Here is a 23,134-nt window from a genome sequence, read left to right as displayed (position 1 = left end):
GTTTTCCTGCATAATGCACATGCTCTATTCTTTTGTTTGCAAGTGGCCTTTTTTGCCTAAGAAAGACATGTCATAGAGGGCATCATTACCCACATATTTGCCTTACAAAGGCACTCACCCAAACCCTCCAGGTACCACGGTAGCCTCCGGGTCTTCATCTGGTGTGCGCACTTCGGTTGCGGGGTCCGCCATACTTGACCAGCTGCTATCGCCACCTGAGTGCGCCCCGTTTCTTTATTTGGTGGAGCGGTGTGCACGCTCCTGGAACAGCTCCCTCCCGGAATTGTCCAGCACACCAGCTTCCCCCGGCATGTGACGTCACTTCCGGCGCAACCAGAAGCCGTCCCCCATTCAGTCGGCGCCAGCGTCATGATGGGCACGCCCCCTCCCGGCCCAGCCTCCCGACAGGAGCGGCCGCTGGGGAGTCCAGCAGGGGGATGAGCAGCAATGATAGCCCCCCGGTTGGGATTACAGGCGCGCCCAAGCTGCCTTTCCTCCCATACCCGGACCTCGGCCTCCGGACCAGATTAAATCAGAGGGAGATCCCCCCCCCCCTGGAGGTATGAGACCTGCCACAGGCATCCACCTGCAGGAACAGGAAACCAAACTGAGGAGAGGTGCCGCCCCCTTCTTTTATCTCTGCTACAGGTTTCTTGTTCCTGGGGGCGGATGCCATCTCTCATGTGCGGTGCTGTCATGGGGAAGGGAAAAACCATGGAATACTCAGGGAGCAGAGGACACATAATAAGAGCAAATAGGGGACACTTGCCCTGGCGACAGGTTCTCTTTAAAGGGATTGTCCACCTCTCGCTACAATTTTCTTTTACTTAAAGGGAAAAGGTCACCAGATTTGGCTGATATGAGATATGGCCACCACCTTTCAGGCCTGAAATACAGCATTCTATAATATCTGTCCCTAACCCGACCTGCAAGACAAGAAAGAGACCTTTTATTATACTCACCTGCGGGGCGGTCGGACAGATGTCGCTGGTCTTGGTCTGGCGCCTCCCAACCTCTTACTTTGTGTGGATGACGGTGATCGTAAGAAGAAGGGAGGCGACGGAGCAAGACCAGCAACACCCGTCCGACCGCCCGGAGTTGAATATAATAAAAGGTCTTTTTCTTGTCTTGCAGGTCGGGTTAGGGGCAGATATTATAGAATGCTGTATATCAGGCCTGGAAGACAGTGGCCATATCTCATATCGGTCAAACATGGTGACATTTTCCCTTTAAATGCATGTATTGTGGACAATAAAATATGTAATAAAACCCAATTGCAAAAATTATTTCTAGCCCAAAATACGTGCGTTTAAGTAAAAAAAGCAAGTCCCTTTATGGGGAAAAGTCTCCATATTTAATTGAGAGCCTAACACACACAAAAAAAAGTCAGATGAGAGTAGCAATAAGAAGTTCTGGAGTGGAGACCCCCCCAAAAAAAAAAATCATGATGTGCAGGTCTGTTGTAGCCTCTGTGGATTTTTGGTTTTGCTTTTTTTTTTTTTTTTACCTTCTCCGCTGGTAATAACGCCCCGCTCTTGAAATCAAAACGTGACAGGTCCACGGCTTCCCCCAGGTATTTTGCCAGCTCATTCCTGCTCCGGAAGCGTTGTCCTATGGGGCTAAAAGAGAAGGAGGATCCTCACCATCCGCCATCACTCAGCTTTCTGCAGTAATGAAGGCCTGGGCATAGCACTGGGTGATCCAAACCTGGGAAAGCTGGGTGAACACTCATTTGGCAGCCACTTACTTCCAAGGATCGGAAAGCTGCATTAACAATACAACTAATGTAGCCACAAAAATGGCTGTGCCACCCAATATTCCCAGTGTCTTGATCTGCCCGTCCATACTGTGCCACGCAAAAGCCAAGAAAGCTGGGTGACAGGGCTAATAACAGCTGCCCCGCTTTCCCCTTTTCAGGTACGACTGTAAATGGCGGTATGATTAGCTACAGTCCCCGATCCATCATACCTCTGATAGTAGGTGTCCGACTGTCCAGAAGATGCTCCGGATTTGCGGGTGACGGCCCGTCTCTTCCAGCCAGGCCCCAGAATGGGCCAATCCACCCAGCCCTCGGACATGGTGCAGGGCGACGCCTGAGACAATAAGAGGAGATGATCAATGAAGCTGGAAGTGTGGAGCAGCTGCAGTAATAAGCCATGGAGGAGGGGGACTCACGCTGGAGACACACATGGATGCTCCACGCTCTCCGGAGCCTCTGACTCACTACATTCCTGCTGCTCCAGCCCACAACACTGAGCTGCGGGAGGAAGTGAAGCAGACAGGAACACCCTGCAATGCGCTGGGAGCAAGCACTGGCCTCTAGCTGCTCATCTCTGCACGCAAGGCGAGCGCCTGCTGGGGAACCACAACTCCCTGCATGCCCGCAACCCAGCACTGGCCTCTAGCTGCTCATCTCTGCACTCAAGGCGAGCACCTGCTGGGAAACCACAACTCCCAGCTTGTCCACAACCCAGCACTGGCCTCTAGCTGCTAATCTCTGCATGCAAGGCAAGCGTATACTGGGGAACCACAACTCTCAGCATGCCCGCAACCCAGCACTGGCCTGTAGCAGCTGATCTCTGCACACAAGGCAAGCGCCTGCTGGGGAACTACAGCTCCAAGCATGCCCCACAACCCAGCACTGTTCTCTAGCTGTCCATCTCTGCATGCAAGGCAAGTGCTTACCAGGAACTATAGCTCCCAGCATAACCCGCATCCAAGCACTGACCTTAAGCAGCTCATCACTGCACGCAAGGCAGGTGCCTGCGGTGGAACTAAAACTCCTAGCATACCCAATAACCTAGCACTGTCCTCTAGCAACTCATCGCTGCATGCAAGGCAAGTGCCTGCTGGGGAACTACAACTCCCAGCATACCCAGCACTAACCTCTAGCAGCTCATCACTGCAGGCAAGGCAAGTGTCTGCCATGAACTACATCTCCCAGCATGCCTCGCCAATCAGCACTGGCCTCTAGCAGCTCAGCTCTGCAGGCAAGGAAACTGCCTGATGATAACTAAAACTCCCAGCATGCCCTGCAAACCAGCACTGGCCTCTAGCAGCTCATCTCTGAATGCAAGGCAATGGGAACTACAACTTCCAGCATTCCCAGCACTAGTAGCTCATCTCTGCATGCAAGGCAACCGCCTGATGAGAACTACAACTCCCAACATGCCCAGCAAGCTACCACTGACCTCTAGCATTCATCACTGCATGCAAGGCAACTGCCTGGTGGGAACTACAACTCCCAGCATCCCTCGCAACTCATCACTGCACAGAAGGCAGCTGATTGCTCTGTAACTTAAGGTCCCGTCACACTTAAAGATGCACCAGCAATCCCGACAACGATAGGACCTTGTCAGGATCGCTGGTGCCTCGCTACATGATCGCTGGTGAGCTGCCAAACAGGCAGACTCACCAGCAATCAGGACCAGCGAGGACGCTGGTATCTAAGGTAAATATCGGGTCACTAAGCAGCGTGCGGCGCTTAGTTACCCGATGTGTACCTTAGATACCAGCGTGCTGGCGCTGGGAGCTGCGAGCACACTGGTATCTAAGGTACACAGTGGGTAACTAAGTGACGTGCACCGCTTAGTTACCCGATATTTACCTTAGATACCAGCTCCCAGCGCCTGCTTACAGCGCTGGGAGCTTGCTGATCATTGGTCTCTCGCTGTCACACGCAGCGATTCGCGCTGGCCAGCAGGAGACCAACGATCAAAAAATGGCCCAGGACAATCAAGCATGATCAGCGATACCCGGTCGCAGATGCATGTCACACAGCGAGATCGCTGGCGAGATTGCTGTGTTGTCACAAAATCGGTGACTCATCAGCAATCTTGCTGTGTGTGACAGGGCCTTAAAACGCCCAGCATGCCACCACTGATCTCTAGCATTTCATCACTGCATGCAAGGCAACTGCCTGGTGGGAACTACAACTACAAACAAGCCCCATAAGCTAGCACTGACTTGTAGCAACTAATCACTACACACAAAGCAGCTGCCTGCTGGGAAACTACAACTCCCAGCATGCTCAGCAAGCCAGCACTGACCCCTAGGAACTAATCACTGCACGCAAGACAGCTGCCTGCTGGGGAACTACAACTCTAAGCATGGTTAGTAAACCAACAATGGCTTCTAGCAGCTCATCACTGCACACAGGACAGGGAATTGCAATTCCCAGCCAACCAGCTCATTCCTGTGATGCTGGGAGTTGCAGTTTCCCTGCAGGAAGGCAGCAGCACGTCTGCTGACACATCTGTGCTCTCAGTACATCGGCTCATCCAGATATCCAACATGGCCGCCACTGCAGCGCACTATGGGGCTTCTCACCATGATCTTAAAGGGTTTTTCCTGTTCTGTCTACAGATGACATTTTGGATCCAGACAGAGCAACAACAAGCAAAACTGAAGTGTAAAGGGGGTTTTACACATAGCGATATCACTAGCAATATCGCTATAACGTCACCGATTTTGTAACGTTACAGCGATATTGCTAGCGATATCGCTATGTGTGATACTTACCTCCTACCGGCTCCCCCGCTGGTTATCGCTGATCGCGCGAGAATGTCCGGCTCCATTTCTCGTCGGGCGCTTCCTGCTGGGCTTCCTGCTGTGTGAGACGAGCGACGCTGGACGCTGGCGGGAGGACGTCAGGATCGCTGTGTGTGAAAGGTGAGTATCGTCTGCTGCGTCGCTGCTGCATCGCTGTGAGATCTTTATGTGTGAAAGCTCACTAGCGATCATTTAGCGATGCACCAGCGATCCTGACCGCGTCGTATCGCTGGTCGGATCGCTGGTGCATCGCTAAATGTAAAAGGGCCTTAAAGGTGGAGTGACAAAAGCATGCCGACTATTACAACAGAGGAGATAAGGTGCCAGATGCATGTGGTGCCAGATATCAGCTGAGAGACAAATGACAAAAGGGTTATCTTCTGACCTCCCTGGCCTAGCATGCAGTGTGATCACCAAAGTGCTGGAGGAACTACAAATCCCAGCAAACTCCTGAGATTGCACGGTGACTTTTTTCTACACTGGAGAACAGCTATAAAAAGTCCCTTCACTTAGCAGAAGTACTACAAGTAGTAGTAATAGTAATGGTGGTGGTAATAGTAATGGTAGTAGTAATAATGGTGGTAGTAGTAATGGTAGTAGCAATAATAATGATAGTAGTAATGGTGGTGGCGGTAGGAGTGATACACAGGAGGAGAGGTATACAGTAATACACAGCAGTATATCTAATATATAAATCTCAAGTGTGTGTGTGTGTGTGTGTGTGTGTGTGTGTGTGTGTGTGTGTGGTGTCCGGGATTGGCATCCGCACCGTCGCAGCTACAGCCACAAAATTTGGCACAGTCGCACGTCTGGACCCCGAGAGTATCCTAAGCTATGTTGTGAGGCGAAATTTTAACCCCGCGCGTTCCAATTCACCAAACAATTTTGCCCCTATCTACATAATGGGGAAAAAGTGTGTGCGTATCAAGCCCCGCCCCTCATTATGATGCCACAATGGTTGCCATGGCGACGCTGATTCATCAAAGGTTGCAATGAGGACGTCTATGTCATAACGGTTGCCATGGTGATGATGATGTCATAATGGGTATATGGGCACTCGACTATGGGATGGCGAATATGTATGATGGGTATATGGGCACGGGACTATGGGATGGAGGATATGTATGATGGGTATATGGGCACGGGACTATGGGATGGAGGATATGTATGATGGGTATATGGGCACGGGACTATGGGATGGAGGATATGTATGATGGGTATATGGGCACGGGACTATGGGATGGAGGATATGTATGATGGGTATATGGGCACGGGACTATGGGATGGAGGATATGTATGATGGGTATATGGGCATGGGACTATGAGATTAAGGATGTGTGATGGGTATATGGGCACTCGACTATGGGATGGCGAATATGTATGATGGGTATATGGGCATGGGATGGAGAATATGTATGATGGGTATATGGGCATGGGACGGCGAATATGTATGATGGGTATATGGGCACGGGACTATGGGATGGAGGATGTGTGATGGGTATATGGGCACTGGACTATGGGATGGAGGATATGTATGATGGGTATATGGGCACGGGCCTATGGGATGGCGGATATGTATGATGGGTATATCGGCACTCGACTATGGGATGGCGAATATGTATGATGGGTGTATGGGCATGGGACTATGGGATGGAGGATGTGTGATGGGTATATGGGCACTCGACTATGGGATGGAGGATATGTATGACGGGTATATGGGCACGGGACTATGGGATGGAGGATATGTATGATGGGTATATGGGCACGGGCCTATGGGATTGTGGATATGTATGACGGGTATATGGGCACGGGACTATGGGATGAAGGATAATTATAACTTGCCATAACTAACCACAGTTAGTTACTATTCCCGGGCAGCGCCGGGCTCTTCGGCTAATAAATATATATATATATATATATATATATATATATATATATATACACACACACACACACACACATATCTATAAACTGTATATACAGGAGGAGGGGTATACAGTGATACACAGCAGTATATAAACACAAGAGTATATAGTGACACACAGTGTATATATATATATATATATATATATATATATATATATATATATTATACAGTGCCTTGCAAAAGTATTCGGCCCTCTGGAACTTTTCAACCTTTTCCCTCATATCATGCTTCAAACATAAAGATACCAAATGTAAATTTTTGGTGAAGAATCAACAAGTGGGACACAATTGTGAAGTTGAACGAAATTAATTGGTTGTTTTAAATTTTTGTGGAAATTCAAAAACTGAGAAGTGGGGCGTGCAATATTATTCAGCCCCTTTAACTTAATACTTTGTTGCGCCACCTTTTGCTGCCATTATAGCTGCCAGTCGCTTGGGGTATGTATCAGTTTTGTACATTGAGAGACTGAAATTCTTGCCCATTCTTCCTTGGCAAACAGCTCGAGCTCAGTGTGGTTTGATGGAGATCGTTTGTGAACAGCAGTTTTCAGCTTTTTCCACAGATTCTCGATTGGATTCAGGTCTGGACTTTGACTTGGCCATTCTAACACCTGGATACGCATATTTGTGAACCATTCCATTGTACATTTTGCTTTATGTTTGGGATCATTGTCTTGTTGGAAGACAAATCTCCGTCCCAGTCTCAGGTCTTTTGCAGACTCCAACAGGTTTTCTTCAAGAATGGTCCTCTATTTGGCTCCATCCATCTTCCCATCAATTCTAACCATCTTCCCTGTCCCTGCTGAAAAAAGCAGGCCCAAACCATGATGCTGCCACCACCATGTTTGACAGTGAGGATGGTGTGTTCAGGGTGATGAGCTGTGTTGCCTTTACGGCAAACATATAGTTTGGCATTGTTGCCAAAAAGTTCGATTTTGGTTTCATCTGACCAGAGCACCTTCATCCACATGTTTGGTGTGTCTCCCAGGTGGCTTGTTGCAAACTTTAAACGACACTTTTTATGGATATCTTTGAGAAATGGCTTTCTTCTTGCCACTCTTCCATAAAGGCCAGATTTGTACAGTGCACGACTGATTGTTGTCCTATGGGCAGACTGTCCCACCTCAGCTGTAGATCTCTGCAGTTCATGCAGAGTAATCATGAGCCTCTTAGGCCTGGATCACACTTCTGTTTTTTAAAATCCGTTGTTTTCCGTTAAAAAACGGATCCGCCATTTTTTGGAGGATCCGTTTTTTGGTCCCATAGACTTCCATTAGCTGTTACTGAGGATCCGTCAAAAAAACGGATCCGTTTGCGGTAAAACAGAAACAGATCCGTTTTTGGATGCAAAAAACGGATGGCGGATGACAAAAAACGGATGTGTGAAACAGGCCTTAGCTGCATCTCTGATCAGTCTTCTCCTTGTGTGAGATGAAAGTTTGGAGGGACGGCCGGGTCTTGGTAGATTTGCAGTTGTATGATACTCCATTTCAATATCATCGCTTGCACAGTGCTCCTTGGGATGTTTAAAGTTTTGGAAATCATTTTGTACCCAAATCCAGCTTTAAACTTCTCCACAACAGTATCACGGACCTGCCTGTTGTGTTCTTTGGTCTTCATGATGCTCTCTGAGCATCAAACAGAACCCTGAGACTATCGCAGAGCAGGTGCATTTACACGGAGACTTGATTACACACAGGTGGATTATATTTATCATCATTAGTCATATAGGACAACATTGGATCATTCAGAGATCCACAATGAACTTCTGGGGCAAGTTTGCTGCACTGAAAGTAAAGGGTCCGAATAATATTGCACGCCCCACTTTTCAGTTATTGAATTTCCACAAAAATTTAAAATAACCAATAAATTTTATTCAACTTCACAATTGTGTCCCACTTGTTGATTCTTCACCAAAAATTAACATTTGGTATCTTTATGTTTGAAGCATGATATGTGGGAAAAGGTTGAAAAGTTCCAGGGGGCCGAATACTTTCGCAAGGCACTGTATATACAGGAAGAGGGGTATACAGTGACACACAGCTGTATATATACATAGGAGGAGGGTTATACAGTGACATACAGCAATATACATATCTAGGATGAGGGGTATACAGTGACACCCAGCAGTATATATACAGGAGGAGGGGTATACAGTGATACACAGCAGTATATATACACAGTAGGAGGGGTATGCAGTGACACGCAGCAGTATATATACACAGTAGGAGGGGTATGCAGTGACATGCAGCAGTATATATATATAGAGGAGGAGAGGTATACAGTGACACACAGCAGTATAATATATATACACAGGAGGAGGAGTATACAGTGACACACGAGCTTCAAGAGGTAGTCACCGGAAATGGTCTTCCAACAGTCTTGAAGGCGTTCCCAGAGATGCTTAGCACTTGTTGGCCCTTTTGCCTTCACTCTGTGGTCCAGCTCACCACAAACCATCTCGATTGGGTTCAGGTCTTGTGACCGTGGAGGCCAGGTCATCTGGCGTAGCACCCCATCACTCTCCTTCTTGGTCAAATAGCCCTTACACAGCCTGGAGGTGTGTTTGGGGTCACTGTCCTGTTGAAAAATAAATGATGGTCCAACTAAACACAAACCGGATGGAACAGCATGCCGCTGCAAGATGCTGGGTAGCCATGCTGGTTTAGTATGCCTTCAATTTTGAATAAATCCCCAACAGTGTCACCAGCAAAGCAACCCCACATCATCACACCTCCTCCTCCATGATTCACGATGGGAACCAGGCATGTAGAGTCCATCCGTTCACCTTTTCTGCGTCGCACAAAGACACGGTGGTTGGAACCAAAGATCTCAAATTTGGACTCATCAGACCAAAGCACAGATTTCCACTGGTCTAATGTCCATTCCTTGTGTTCTTTAGCCCAAACAAGTCTCTTCTGCTTGTTGCCTGTCCTTAGCAGTGGTTTCCTAGCAGCTATTTTACAATGAAGGCCTGCTGCACAAAGTCTCCTCTTAACAGTTGTTGTAGAGATGTGTCTGCTGCTAGAACTCTGTGTGGCATTAACCTGGTCTCTAATCTGAGCTGCTGTTAACCTGCAATTTCTGAGGCTGGTGACTAGGATGAACTTATCCTCCGCAGCAGAGGTGACTCTTGGTCTTCCTTTCCTGGGGCGGTCCTCATGTGAGCCAATTTCTTCGTAGCGCTTGATGGTTTTTGCCACTGCACTTGGGGACACATTCAAAGTTTTCCCAATTTTTCGGACTGACTGACCTTCATTTCTTAAAGTAATGATGGCCACTCGTTTTTCTTTACTTAGAATTTGTATTATGGCAAGAAAAAAGCAGCTAACAGTATATTCAGTAGGACTATCAGCTGTGTATCCACCAGACTTCTGCACAACACAACTGATGGTCCCAACCCCATTCATAAGGCAATAAATCCCACTTATTAAACCTGACAGGGCACACCTGTGAAGTGAAAACCATTTCCAGTGACTACCTCTTGAAGCTCATCAAGAGAATGCCAAGAGTGTGCAAAGCAGAAATCAAAGCAAAAGGTGGCTACTTTGAAGAACCTAGAATATAAAGGTACTGTCACACTTAGCGATGTACCAGCGATCTCGACCAGCGATATGACGCGGTCAGGATCGCTGGTGCATGGATAAGTGGTCGCTAGTGAGCTGCCACACAGGCAGATCCCATCAGCGACATAGCAGGGGTCGGGGGTCGCTACTTACCTGTCAGACGAGGCGATCCTGACGTCCTCCTGCCCGCGTCCACGCGTTGCTCGTCGGCGCCACAGGAGGCTGACGACGAGAAACGGTCCAGGACGTTCTCGCGCAATCAGCTATAATCAGCGGGGGAGCACACATAGCGATATCGCTGCTGCGTCACAAAACTAGTGATGTTACAGCGATATTGCTTGACAGGCCCTTAAGACATATTTTCAGTTGTTTCACACTTTTTCGATAATTATATAATTTTACATGTGTATGTGTTAATTCATAGTTTTGCTGCCTTCAGAGTGAATCTACAATTCAATTGTGTCCAAACTTTTGGTCTGTACTGTGTATGTGTGTATATATATATATAGGTATACAGTGATACACAGCAGTATATACACAGGAGGAGGGGTATACAGTGACACGGCAGTGTGTATATATATATATATATATATATATATATATATATATATATACACACACACACACACACACAGGAGTATACAGTGATACACAGCAGTATATAAACAGGAGGGGGAGTATACAGTGATACACAGCAGTATATAAACAGGAGGGGGAGTATACAGTGATACACAGCAGTATATAAACAGGAGGGGGAGTATACAGTGATACACAGCAGTATATAAACAGGAGGGGGAGTATACAGTGATACACAGCAGTATATAAACAGGAGGGGGAGTATACAGTGATACACAGCAGGATATATACAGGAGGAGGAGTATACAGTGATACACAGCAGGATATATACAGGAGGGGGAGTATACAGTGATACACAGCAGGATATATACAGGAGGAGGAGTATACAGTGATACACAGCAGTATATAAACAGGAGGAGGAGTATACAGTGATACACAGCAGGATATATACAGGAGGGGGAGTATACAGTGATACACAGCAGTATATAAACAGGAGGGGGAGTATACAGTGATACACAGCAGTATATAAACAGGAGGGGGAGTATACAGTGATACACAGCAGTATATAAACAGGAGGGGGAGTATACAGTGATACACAGCAGGATATATACAGGAGGAGGAGTATACAGTGAAACACAGCAGTATATATACAGGAGGGGGAGTATACAGTGATACACAGTATATAGACAGGAGGGGGAGTATACAGTGATACACAGCAGTATATATACAGGAGGGGGGAGTATACAGTGATACACAGCAGGATATATACAGGAGGAGTATACAGTGATACACAGCAGGATATATACAGGAGTAGGAGGAGTATACAGTGATACACAGCAGTATATAAACAGGAGGGGGAGTATACAGTGATACACAGCAGTATATAGACAGGAGGAGTATACAGTGATACACAGCAGAATATATACAGGAGGAGGAGGAGGAGGAGTATACAGTGATACACAGCAGTATATAAACAGGAGGGGGAGTATACAGTGATACACAGGAGGAGGAGTACACAGTGATACACAGCAGTATATATACAGGAGGAGGAGTATACAGTGATACACAGCAGTATACATACAGGAGGGGGAGTATACAGTGATACACAGCAGTATACATACAGGAGGAGGAGTATACAGTGATACACAGCAGTATACATACAGGAGGGGGAGTATACAGTGATACACAGCAGGATACATACAGGAGGAGTATACAGTGATACACAGCAGGATACATACAGGAGGAGGAGTATACAGTGATACACAGCAGTATACATACAGGAGGGGGAGTATACAGTGATACACAGCAGGATATATACAGGAGGGGGAGTATACAGTGATACACAGCAGGATATATACAGGAGGGGGAGTATACAGTGATACACAGCAGGATATATACAGGAGGGGGAGTATACAGTGATACACAGCAGGATATATACAGGAGGGGGAGTATACAGTGATACACAGCAGGATATATACAGGAGGAGTATACAGTGATACACAGCAGGATATATACAGGAGGGGGAGTATACAGTGATACACAGCAGTATATATACAGGAGGGGGAGTATACAGTGATACACAGTATATAGACAGGAGGGGGAGTATACAGTGATACACAGCAGGATATATACAGGAGGGGGAGTATACAGTGATACACAGCAGGATATATACAGGAGGAGTATACAGTGATACACAGCAGGATATATACAGGAGGGGGAGTATACAGTGATACACAGCAGTATATATACAGGAGGGGGAGTATACAGTGATACACAGTATATAGACAGGAGGGGGAGTATACAGTGATACACAGCAGTATATATACAGGAGGGGGGAGTATACAGTGATACACAGCAGGATATATACAGGAGGAGTATACAGTGATACACAGCAGGATATATACAGGAGTAGGAGGAGTATACAGTGATACACAGCAGTATATAAACAGGAGGGGGAGTATACAGTGATACACAGCAGTATATAGACAGGAGGAGTATACAGTGATACACAGCAGAATATATACAGGAGGAGGAGGAGGAGGAGTATACAGTGATACACAGCAGTATATAAACAGGAGGGGGAGTATACAGTGATACACAGGAGGAGGAGTACACAGTGATACACAGCAGTATATATACAGGAGGAGGAGTATACAGTGATACACAGCAGTATACATACAGGAGGGGGAGTATACAGTGATACACAGCAGTATACATACAGGAGGAGGAGTATACAGTGATACACAGCAGTATACATACAGGAGGGGGAGTATACAGTGATACACAGCAGTATACATACAGGAGGAGTATACAGTGATACACAGCAGGATACATACAGGAGGAGGAGTATACAGTGATACACAGCAGTATACATACAGGAGGGGGAGTATACAGTGATACACAGCAGGATATATACAGGAGGGGGAGTATACAGTGATACACAGCAGGATATATACAGGAGGGGGAGTATACAGTGATACACAGCAGGATATATACAGGAGGGGGAGTATACAGTGATACACAGCAGGATATATACAGGAGGGGGAGTATACAGTGATACACAGCAGGATATATACAGGAGGAGTATACAGTGATACACAGCAGGATATATACAGGAGGGGGAGTATACAGTGATACACAGCAGTATATATACAGGAGGGGGAGTATACAGTGATACACAGCAGTATATATACAGGAGGAGGAGTATACAGTGATACACAGCAGGATATATACAGGAGGAGGAGTATACAGTGATACACAGCAGGATATATACAGGAGGGGGAGTATACAGTGATACACAGCAGTATATAAACAGGAGGAGGAGTATACAGTGATACACAGCAGTATATAGACAGGAGGGGGAGTATACAGTGATACACAGCAGTATATATACAGGAGGGGGAGTATACAGTGATACACAGCAGTATATATACAGGAGGAGGAGTATACAGTGATACACAGCAGGATATATACAGGAGGAGGAGTATACAGTGATACACAGCAGGATATATACAGGAGGGGGAGTATACAGTGATACACAGCAGGATATATACAGGAGGAGGAGTATACAGTGATACACAGCAGGATATATACAGGAGGAGGAGTATACAGTGATACACAGCAGGATATATACAGGAGGAGGAGTATACAGTGATACACAGCAGGATATATACAGGAGGAGGAGTATACAGTGATACACAGCAGTATATAAACAGGAGGAGGAGTATACAGTGATACACAGCAGTATATAGACAGGAGGGGGAGTATACAGTGACACACAGCAGGATATATACAGGAGGAGGAGTATACAGTGATACACAGCAGTATATATATACAGGAGGAGGAGTATACAGTGATACACAGCAGTATATATACAGGAGGAGGAGTATACAGTGATACACAGCAGTATACATACAGGAGGGGGAGTATACAGTGATACACAGCAGTATATATACAGGAGGAGGAGTATACAGTGATACACAGCAGTATATAGACAGGAGGGGGAGTATACAGTGACACACAGCAGTATACATACAGGAGGGGGAGTATACAGTGATACACAGCAGGATATATACAGGATATACAGGAGGAGAAGTATACAGCACATTATATATGCGGGGAAGGTCTGCGTCTACACAGCAGTCGCAGTCATGTGACAGTGTGATTGACAGCTGCACACAGATTCCCTCCCTCAAAACTATGCAGTGACCACCGCTGATGCACTCACCTATCCACCTACGACTCCTCTGTTGATAACGGGCGGGAGCGCTGCAGGAAACGGAACCAAACTTCCTTCCTCTTCCGGTCAAACGGGGAACACCCCGAGCCTCAGCACGACAACTACAGCCCGGACTACAGGAAAGAGGTGTGCAACGCAGGGTCGGGGCTCCGCCCACATCCCTAGTTCCGGCCTGCAAGACACACCCCAAGAATGCTATTGGTGGGTTTAGTTGATAAACAAGAGGAGAGAAATGGCGGCCAGAGTAGGGGGCGGGGCAACTGGGGCGGAGCTTTCATCAAGACCACATTATAGCACTGGGCAGTAGCGTAGTAGTTATAGTCCTATCGATAGGGTGCAGCATTATAGTAGTTATATTCTTGTACATAGGAGCAGTATTATAGTAGTTATATTCTTGTACATAGGAGCAGTATTATAGTAGTTATATTCTTGTACATAGGAGCAGTATTATAGTAGTTATATTCTTGTACATAAGGGCAGTATTATAGTAGTTATATTCTTGTACATAGGGGGCAGTATTATAGTAGTTATATTCTTGTACATAGGAGCAGTATTATAGTAGTTATATTCTTGTACATAGGGATCAGTATTATAGTAGCTATATTCTTGTACATGGGGCAGTATTATAGTAGTTATATTCTTGTACATAGGAGCAGTATTATAGTAGTTATATTCTTGTACATAGGGAGCAGTATTATAGTAGTTATATTCTTGTACATGGGGCAGTATTATAGTAGTTATATTCTTGTACATAGGGATCAGTATTATAGTAGTTATAGTCTTGTACATAGGGGCAGTATTATAGTAGTTATATTCTTGTACATAGGGATCAGTATTATAGTAGTTATAGTCTTGTACATAGGGGCAGTATTATAGTAGTTATATTCTTGTACATAGGAGCAGTATTATAGTAGTTATATTCTTGTACATAGGGAGCAGTATTATAGTAGTTACATTCTTGTACATGGGGCAGTATTATAGTAGTTATATTCTTGTACATAGGGATCAGTATTATAGTAGTTATAGTCTTGTACATAGGGGCAGTATTATAGTAGTTATATTCTTGTACATAGGGATCAGTATTATAGTAGTTATAGTCTTGTACATAGGGGCAGTATTATAGCAGTTATATTCTTGTACATAGGGATCAGTATTATAGTAGTTATAGTCTTGTACATAGGGGCAGTATTATAGTAGTTATATTCTTGTACATAGGAGCAGTATTATAGTAGTTATATTCTTGTACATAGGAGCAGTATTATAGTAGTTATATTCTTGTACATGGGGCAGTATTATAGTAGTTATATTCTTGTACATAGGGATCAGTATTATAGTAGTTATAGTCTTGTACATAGGGGCAGTATTATAGTAGTTATATTCTTGTACATAGGGATCAGTATTATAGTAGTTATAGTCTTGTACATAGGGGCAGTATTATAGCAGTTATATTCTTGTACATAGGGATCAGTATTATAGTAGTTATAGTCTTGTACATAGGGGCAGTATTATAGTAGTTATATTCTTGTACATAGGAGCAGTATTATAGTAGTTATATTCTTGTACATAGGGAGCAGTATTATAGTAGTTATATTCTTGTACATGGGGCAGTATTATAGCAGTTATATTCTTGTACATAGGGGCAGTATTATAGTAGTTATATTCTTGTACATAGGGGGCAGTATTATAGTAGTTATAGTCTTGTACAGAGCGGTATTATAGTAGTTATATTCTTGTACATAGGGGCAGTATTATAGTAGTTATATTCTTGTACATAGGGACAGTGTTATAGTAGTTATATTCTTGTACATAGGAGGCAGTATTATAATAGTTATATTCTTGTACAAAGGGGCAGTATTATAGTAGTTATATTCTTGTACATAGGGGGCAGTATTATAGTAGTTATATTCTTGTACATGGAGCAGTATTATAGTAGTTATATTCTTGTACATCGGGGGCAGTATTATAGCAGTTATATTCTTGTACAGAGCGGTATTATAGTAGTTATATTCTTGTACATATGGAGCAGTATTATAGTAGTTATATTCTTGTACATAGGGGGCAGTATTATAGTAGTTATATTCTTGTACATGGGGACAGTGTTATAGTAGTTATATTCTTGTACATAGGGGGCAGTATTATAATAGTTATATTCTTGGACATAGGGGCAGTATTATAGTAATATTCTTGTACATAGGAGCAGTATTATAGTAGTTATATTCTTGTACATAGGGTGCAGCATTATAGTAGTTATATTCTTGTACATAGGAGCAGTATTATAGTAGTTATATTCTTGTACATAGGGAGCAGTATTATAGTAGTTATATTCTTGTACATGGGGCAGTATTATAGCAGTTATATTCTTGTACATAGGGGCAGTATTATAGTAGTTATATTCTTGTACATAGGGAGCAGTATTATAGTAGTTATATTCTTGTACATGGGGCAGTATTATAGCAGTTATATTCTTGTACATAGGGGCAGTATTATAGTAGTTATATTCTTGTACATAGGGATCAGTATTATAGTAGTTATAGTCTTGTACATAGGGGCAGTATTATAGTGGTTATATTCTTGTACGTAGGGGGCAGTATTATAGTAGTTATAGTCTTGTACATAGGGGCAGTATTATAGTAGTTATATTCTTGTACATAGGAGCAGTATTATAGTAGTTATATTCTTGTACATAGGGAGCAGTATTATAGTAGTTATATTCTTGTACATGGGGCAGTATTATAGTAGTTATATTCTTGTACATAGGGATCAGTATTATAGTAGTTATAGTCTTGTACATAGGGGCAGTATTATAGTAGTTATATTCTTGTATATAGGGATCAGTATTATAGTAGTTATAGTCTTGTACATAGGGGCAGTATTATAGCAGTTATATTCTTGTACATAGGGATCAGTATTATAGTAGTTATAGTCTTGTACATAGGGGCAGTATTATAGTAGTTATATTCTTGTACATAGGAGCAGTATTATAGTAGTTATATTCTTGTACATAGGGAGCAGTATTATAGTAGTTATATTCTTGTACATGGGGCAGTATTATAGCAGTTATATTCTTGTACATAGGGGGCAGTATTATAGTAGTTATAGTCTTGTACAGAGCGGTATTATAGTAGTTATATTCTTGTACATAGGGGCAGTATTATAGTAGTTATATTCTTGTACATAGGGACAGTGTTATAGTAGTTATATTCTTGTACATAGGAGGCAGTATTATAATAGTTATATTCTTGTACAAAGGGGCAGTATTATAGTAGTTATATTCTTGTACATAGGGGGCAGTATTATAGTAGTTATATTCTTGTACATGGAGCAGTATTATAGTAGTTATATTCTTGTACATCGGGGGCAGTATTATAGCAGTTATATTCTAGTACAGAGCGGTATTATAGTAGTTATATTCTTGTACATATGGAGCAGTATTATAGTAGTTATATTCTTGTACATAGGGGCAGTATTATAGTAGTTATATTCTTGTACATAGGGACAGTGTTATAGTAGTTATATTCTTGTACATAGGGGGCAGTATTATAATAGTTATATTCTTGGACATAGGGGCAGTATTATAGTAGTTATATTCTTGTACATAGGAGCAGTATTATAGTAGTTATATTCTTGTACATAGGGAGCAGTATTATAGTAGTTATATTCTTGTACATAGGAGCAGTATTATAGTAGTTATATTCTTGTACATAGGAGGCAGTATTATAGTAGTTATATTCTTGTACATAGGGTGCAGCATTATAGTAGTTATATTCTTGTACATAGGAGCAGTATTATAGTAGTTATATTCTTGTACATAGGAGGCAGTATTATAGTAGTTATATTCTTGTACATAGGAGCAGTATTATAGTAGTTATATTCTTGTACATAGGGAGCAGTATTATAGTAGTTATATTCTTGTACATGGGGCAGTATTATAGCAGTTATATTCTTGTACATAGGGGCAGTATTATAGTAGTTATATTCTTGTACATAGGGATCAGTATTATAGTAGTTATAGTCTTGTACATAGGGGCAGTATTATAGTGGTTATATTCTTGTACGTAGGGGGCAGTATTATAGTAGTTATAGTCTTGTACATAGGGGCAGTATTATAGTAGTTATATTCTTGTACATAGGAGCAGTATTATAGTAGTTATATTCTTGTACATAGTGTGGTGTGACAGGTGATCGCGTGGTTAATGGGAGATATGTCACATGGAGGGATGCTCCCTGCGATGCAACCCGGAGTATTTTGCCTATAGTGTACATGAGCCCTAAAGATGTCATTTAGTGCACTGGGTGCGGAATGTACTCCGTTTTGCCTGAAGATATGTGTATGTTCAGGACATGTGGTGAAGTCCTGACCATGTGACCAGCTCATGTGATCCATACCTCACCTATGGGTGTGATTACAGGGCTATGTAATTAAGGTGTTTGGCACATGTGAGGGAGACTGTGAGGAAGTCTGGCAGAGTGTGGACAGACTTCCATGTGTCCAGGTGGGACACTACAGAGAGTGGTCTGTGTTCCAAGGAAGGAGAAGCCTTCCTGTGTCTGCGGCTGCAGATAGAGCGCTGCTCTGGACATTGCCCTGACCTGTGTGCACAGGACCTGAGGGAACACAGCCCAGCTAAGGACTGTTTATGTGCTGTCTATGGTTTATGGAGTAATAAACCCTGTGAAATTTTAAAGGAACGTGCCTCATGTTTGACTCCCGCCGCACCTAAGCGAGTCGAATCCTTACAATTGGTGACAGACTGCGGGCAGCGATTCCCAGGAGCACAAACGGTCAGGAAAATCGTGAGTAATACTGACCGAGGTCAGAGGAAATGACTGTATGGAGATTTGTGGGATGCCTATGAGGAGAAGAGGTACCCGAGAACCTGTGTGGCTGACACCAGCAGGTAACGGACAGGAATCCGTGTTGCACTGACCAGAGTCAGTGAGAGACTGTGCTTGTGTTTTTTTTTCCCTTTTCCTCGCTTCTCTGCAAAAAAAAAAAAAAAATCCTGAAAGTGCTTGCTGTGGCTCAGTACGCTCACAAAGGTCTCGCAATGCGGGGACCTGATGTTTTTTCTTTTTGGGATCTCCTATTTGAGCATTGGTAGCAGACGCTGTCTGTCTACACCATCCTGCTGCAGCTTTATGGCATATGACTAAGCGGATACAGTAGTTGTGGCTTTACACAACTATTAAGGGTGAGTACCCTGTATTATGTCCTTATACCCATTATACCTGCACTGGTAAGGCCCTATGGGCGCGCTTTTGTGGTTTTTTTCTTCCTTTTGAGGGCAACAAGTGGCTTCCGGTGGATCGGCGGGTCCACGAAGACGACGCAGCAGGAGCTGCAGAGACACCAGCAGCTGCTTGTGAGCGACGGCAGGAGCTGAGGCAGTGCCAGAAAGAAGTGGTGTCGTGCTTAAAGGGCCAGTACCAGCCTGAAGGAAAAAAAAAACTACTGTGTGAACTGTGGCCTAAGAGGTTCCGCAGGACAGACATGGGGAGATCCCGAAAAGGGGTGGAGTCCCAAAAGGGGGCGGTGGCCCAAATCGGGGTGGTAGCCCGTAAAGGGGTGGAGTCCCGGGAGGGGGTGGAAACCCAAAGCGGGGTGGTGGTCCAGAAAGGGGCCAAGTTTGAAGAAGTGACAGCACTGGGTGACTCAGTAGGTACGTCTGGAGTACCGCAGTGTATGTGCAGGTCTTTTTCAGAATGTGGAATATCCTTTCCAGGTAGTAATGACGGGCCACAGATGTGTACAGTGATGCTGCACCGGGAAGGAGCCTTTGGTCGGCTGGAATCAGAGAATCAGGTGACTCTGACAGGAACTCCTCTCACTTTCTCTCTGTCCGAGAAAAACGTCAGGGTTCGCTGTAAACACGGGGTCACGGTGAACTACGCAGTAGACAGAGTAGTGTTTGAGGGGACCAAGGGTGGTGAGTGCCAAGGTGGAGGGATACCACGGGACTTAGACTATGCCTGGGAGAGGGGCCGGGACTTTGTTCTGTTTGATGATGTTTTGTCGGACGATGGAGATGCTTCGACTGTGGGGCCAGCGGACACTGAGATAGTGATGGCTCCTGACATGGACAGGTCAGAGGTAGAACTGACCAGAAGAAAAAGTACAACTGCCCAACTTAAGGACCTGACGTCTCGTGATATGACGGATGGTGGGCTGGGAGATGAGACGATTGTGAGTAGCTCGGTCAGTGAACCGACACTACAGTGCCCCTTCTGGCTGGATGGAGAACGGGTGATGGGATTGTTAGACCCTGGGAGTCCGGTATCTGTGCTAAAAACCACTCCTGGACGTTCTGTGTTGCCTGGGACGGTGACGAGAGTGAATGGCTTTGGTGGGGACGATAAAGAACTTTTGACAGCATACCTCTACATTGACACGACTGAGAGTTCCACGTACCATGTAGTGACAGTAGACCCAGACTTACAGTATACTATGGTAATAGGGCGGGACTTAGAAGCCCTGTGGGACTGGTGGACAAAAGGAGAAGTGTCTGTTGATATAATGTGTATGGGAGGTAATGGTGTGAAAAGTCCGCCTCCTAAAGTTGACAGGCCTAAGTTAAGCATGACCAGAGAGAACAGTGCGTCGGCCCCACTTACGGACATGTCACCTGACGGGTACCAGGGAGAGACTGATAGTGGTGTGGTAATTAAAAAGAGTGGACCTGACACCCGAACAGAGAGCAACATGAACATTTCCCATGCGGTGGGGTGTGACACAGGTACCAGGCGTGACTGTAATATGTTATTGCCAGTAGCAACCACTAGGGCTGAAGACAGTCTTTGTCAGACAGAAGCACGAATCCAGTGTAATGACAGTTTGCCCCAGGTAGAAGCGCACCTACGAGACTTGGAGCAAGGGCGCGAAGAGATGTGTCAGCAGCTGGCGAGGGTGTGTCTGAAGGTGGCGAGTCTGGAAGTCGCCAACTCCGCGCAGGTGGAGCGGTTGCACCACCTAGAGTCCGAGCTCTTGGCAGGCAAAGCACTGAGACAAGTGACTGAGCACAGAGTGGATGAGCTGGAGAAGGAAGTCTCTGAGCTCAGAGGTCACCTGTCAGCGTGTAAAACCATGAACAAGACCCTGTTGGAAGATATGGAGGTGCTCAGAGAGGCCCAAGAGAAGTATCAACAGGAGATTCTCAGGAGAGAGGATGAGCGTCGCTACCTGGCAGAGGAGCGAGATAAAGTTCTGCAAGAACTCAGTGGAGTAGGAAAAGGTCTTCTACGGGAGAAGTGGATTGGCGAAGACGTACAGCAGCCGTGCCCGCCTGATAGCAAGGCAGAACTGCCAAAGCCCATCTTGGAAAAGGGTCCTGAAGACTGTAAATCTCAGGAAGATGGTGAGCCAAGGGCTGCACAAGACAGTCATCCAATCGTGACAGATATCTTGAGGGAAGTGTCCGTAGGGAACCCAGAGCCATCTGTTCAGGATGAGAGCAAGTCCACGACCTTCAAGGTTGTAATTGAAGTACCAGAAGACATGCAGGAAGCCTGTGCTGAGGAAGGTGTGCATGAGGCCTTTAGGAAGGCTATAGAAGCATGTAGTGTGATCTGGGCACCAGAGACGAAGCAGCTGGTCATACTGTCATCTAAGGAAGTCACAAGGAAGCGGGTTACTATCCTGAGGGATATGCATCTACAATGCCTCCGCACAAGGCAGATGATCCTGTTGGGAAAAAAAGAAGCCGCTCGATGTCTACAGTGTACGAAGAAAGTTCAAAGTCAGCAGGGCATTGCAGAAGACATCATTCAAGTGCCCGGAGGTCTGGTGAGGAAAGTCATCGGAAGGTTTGGGAAAGTGATGCAGGACATGGTGAACAGGTCTGGCGTGATGAGAGTGAGGATTCCGGCTGATGACGAAGCCCAGGACAAGGATGAAGATGGGATGGTTCCATTCCTCATTGTTGGGTCCATGGAGAGCCTTGGGAATATCCGGATGCTCCTGGAGTATCGCGTGTCATACCTGAAAGAAGTAGAGCAGCTAAGACTTGAGAGGAAGCAGATCAGTAGAGAGCTGGAGGAAATGGAAAGAAGATGGCCGCCTCCTTCAACTCGCGGTATAGAAAGACAAAGAGGTTCACTTAAGACTGGAAGTCCTAAAGATGGAGATAAGAGAGTACATAGAGATAAATGGAAGGGCTGCTCTCGGGACCTTATAGACCTTAGGAGAAATGGCCAGCAGAGAGAGGACAGTAGGTGGCCTGATGGAAGAGGAAGTAGTGATGCCTCAGTTAGCTCAGAGCTGAGTGACCTAGGCAGGAGACCCTGTAGAAGACGTGGTGACAAAGAGTCAGTCCAGACAAGAGGTATGGGGGCAAGGGAGTCGCAACACCATACTGACCGCCAGGGATGCGGGTGGTCTGACGTGGGCCCATCTTTATCAAAGAACAAGACAGAGTCGGATAAGGGACGCCTACTGAAGAGTTCACTAGCAGGGCCTGACTTTGATAGACGATTTGACTGGCAGAGACGACCGAGAAGGATCTCTGGTCGAGTAATAGAAAGTGCCAAGCCCCACGGCTTTAGGCAGAGGAGGGGGATATGTGGTGTGACAGGTGATCGCGTGGTTAATGGGAGATATGTCACATGGAGGGATGCTCCCTGCGATGCAACCCGGAGTATTTTGCCTATAGTGTACATGAGCACTAAAGATGTCATTTAGTGCACTGGGTGCGAAATGTACTCCGTTTTGCCTGAAGATATGTGTATGTTCAGGACATGTGGTGAAGTCCTGACCATGTGACCAGCTCATGTGATCCATACC

The 23,134-nt window shown here is 45.1% G+C and overlaps 2 protein-coding genes across 6 annotated transcripts in view; one reads left to right on the top strand and one right to left on the bottom strand.

Annotated features, from left to right (window-relative positions):
- Positions 1–14,535, bottom strand: part of LOC141046720 (methyl-CpG-binding domain protein 1-like) — a 46,526-nt gene extending 31,991 nt beyond the window's left edge. The window contains exons 1-3 of one of the 5 annotated variants that reach the window (XM_073541345.1): positions 14,347–14,535; positions 1,969–2,093; positions 1,508–1,619 (exon numbers count right to left, since the gene is read on the bottom strand). In XM_073541345.1, the coding sequence (XP_073397446.1) occupies positions 1,508–1,619; positions 1,969–2,078 (222 nt within the window). In that variant the 5' untranslated portion in view covers positions 2,079–2,093; positions 14,347–14,535. Of the gene's footprint in view, positions 1–1,507; positions 1,620–1,968; positions 2,094–2,175; positions 2,273–8,837; positions 9,017–14,346 lie in introns of those variants that run through there. The other 4 variants (XM_073541346.1, XM_073541344.1, XM_073541343.1 and 1 more) reach the window with 4 other exon arrangements.
- Positions 14,536–18,575: 4,040 nt separating this feature from the next.
- On the top strand, positions 18,576–22,849 carry LOC141046719 (uncharacterized). Its single transcript, XM_073541342.1, has 2 exons — positions 18,576–22,445; positions 22,661–22,849. Exons 1-2 carry the CDS (start codon positions 19,850–19,852, stop codon positions 22,708–22,710), a joined length of 2,646 nt encoding a protein of 881 aa, XP_073397443.1. The 5' UTR covers positions 18,576–19,849; the 3' UTR covers positions 22,711–22,849.
- The last annotated feature ends 285 nt before the right edge of the window (positions 22,850–23,134 follow it).

The sequence above is a fragment of the Dendrobates tinctorius genome, unplaced genomic scaffold (assembly GCF_039654945.1).
Source record: "Dendrobates tinctorius isolate UK_male_01 unplaced genomic scaffold, ASM3965494v1 ptg000120l, whole genome shotgun sequence".
NCBI classification, from domain to species: Eukaryota; Metazoa; Chordata; class Amphibia; order Anura; family Dendrobatidae; genus Dendrobates; species Dendrobates tinctorius.
This window is presented reverse-complemented; position numbering and strand designations above follow the sequence as displayed.

What these genes read in the sequence shown, in the direction of transcription:
- LOC141046719 (XM_073541342.1), top strand. Translation starts at nt 19,850, where the DNA reads ATGGGGAGATCCCGAAAAGGGGTGGAGTCCCAAAAGGGGGCGGTGGCC. An exon ending in CGGTATAGAAAGACAAAGAG is followed by an intron (nt 22,446 to 22,660) that starts GTTCACTTAAGA and finishes GGTGACAAAGAG; the next exon opens with TCAGTCCAGACAAGAGGTAT.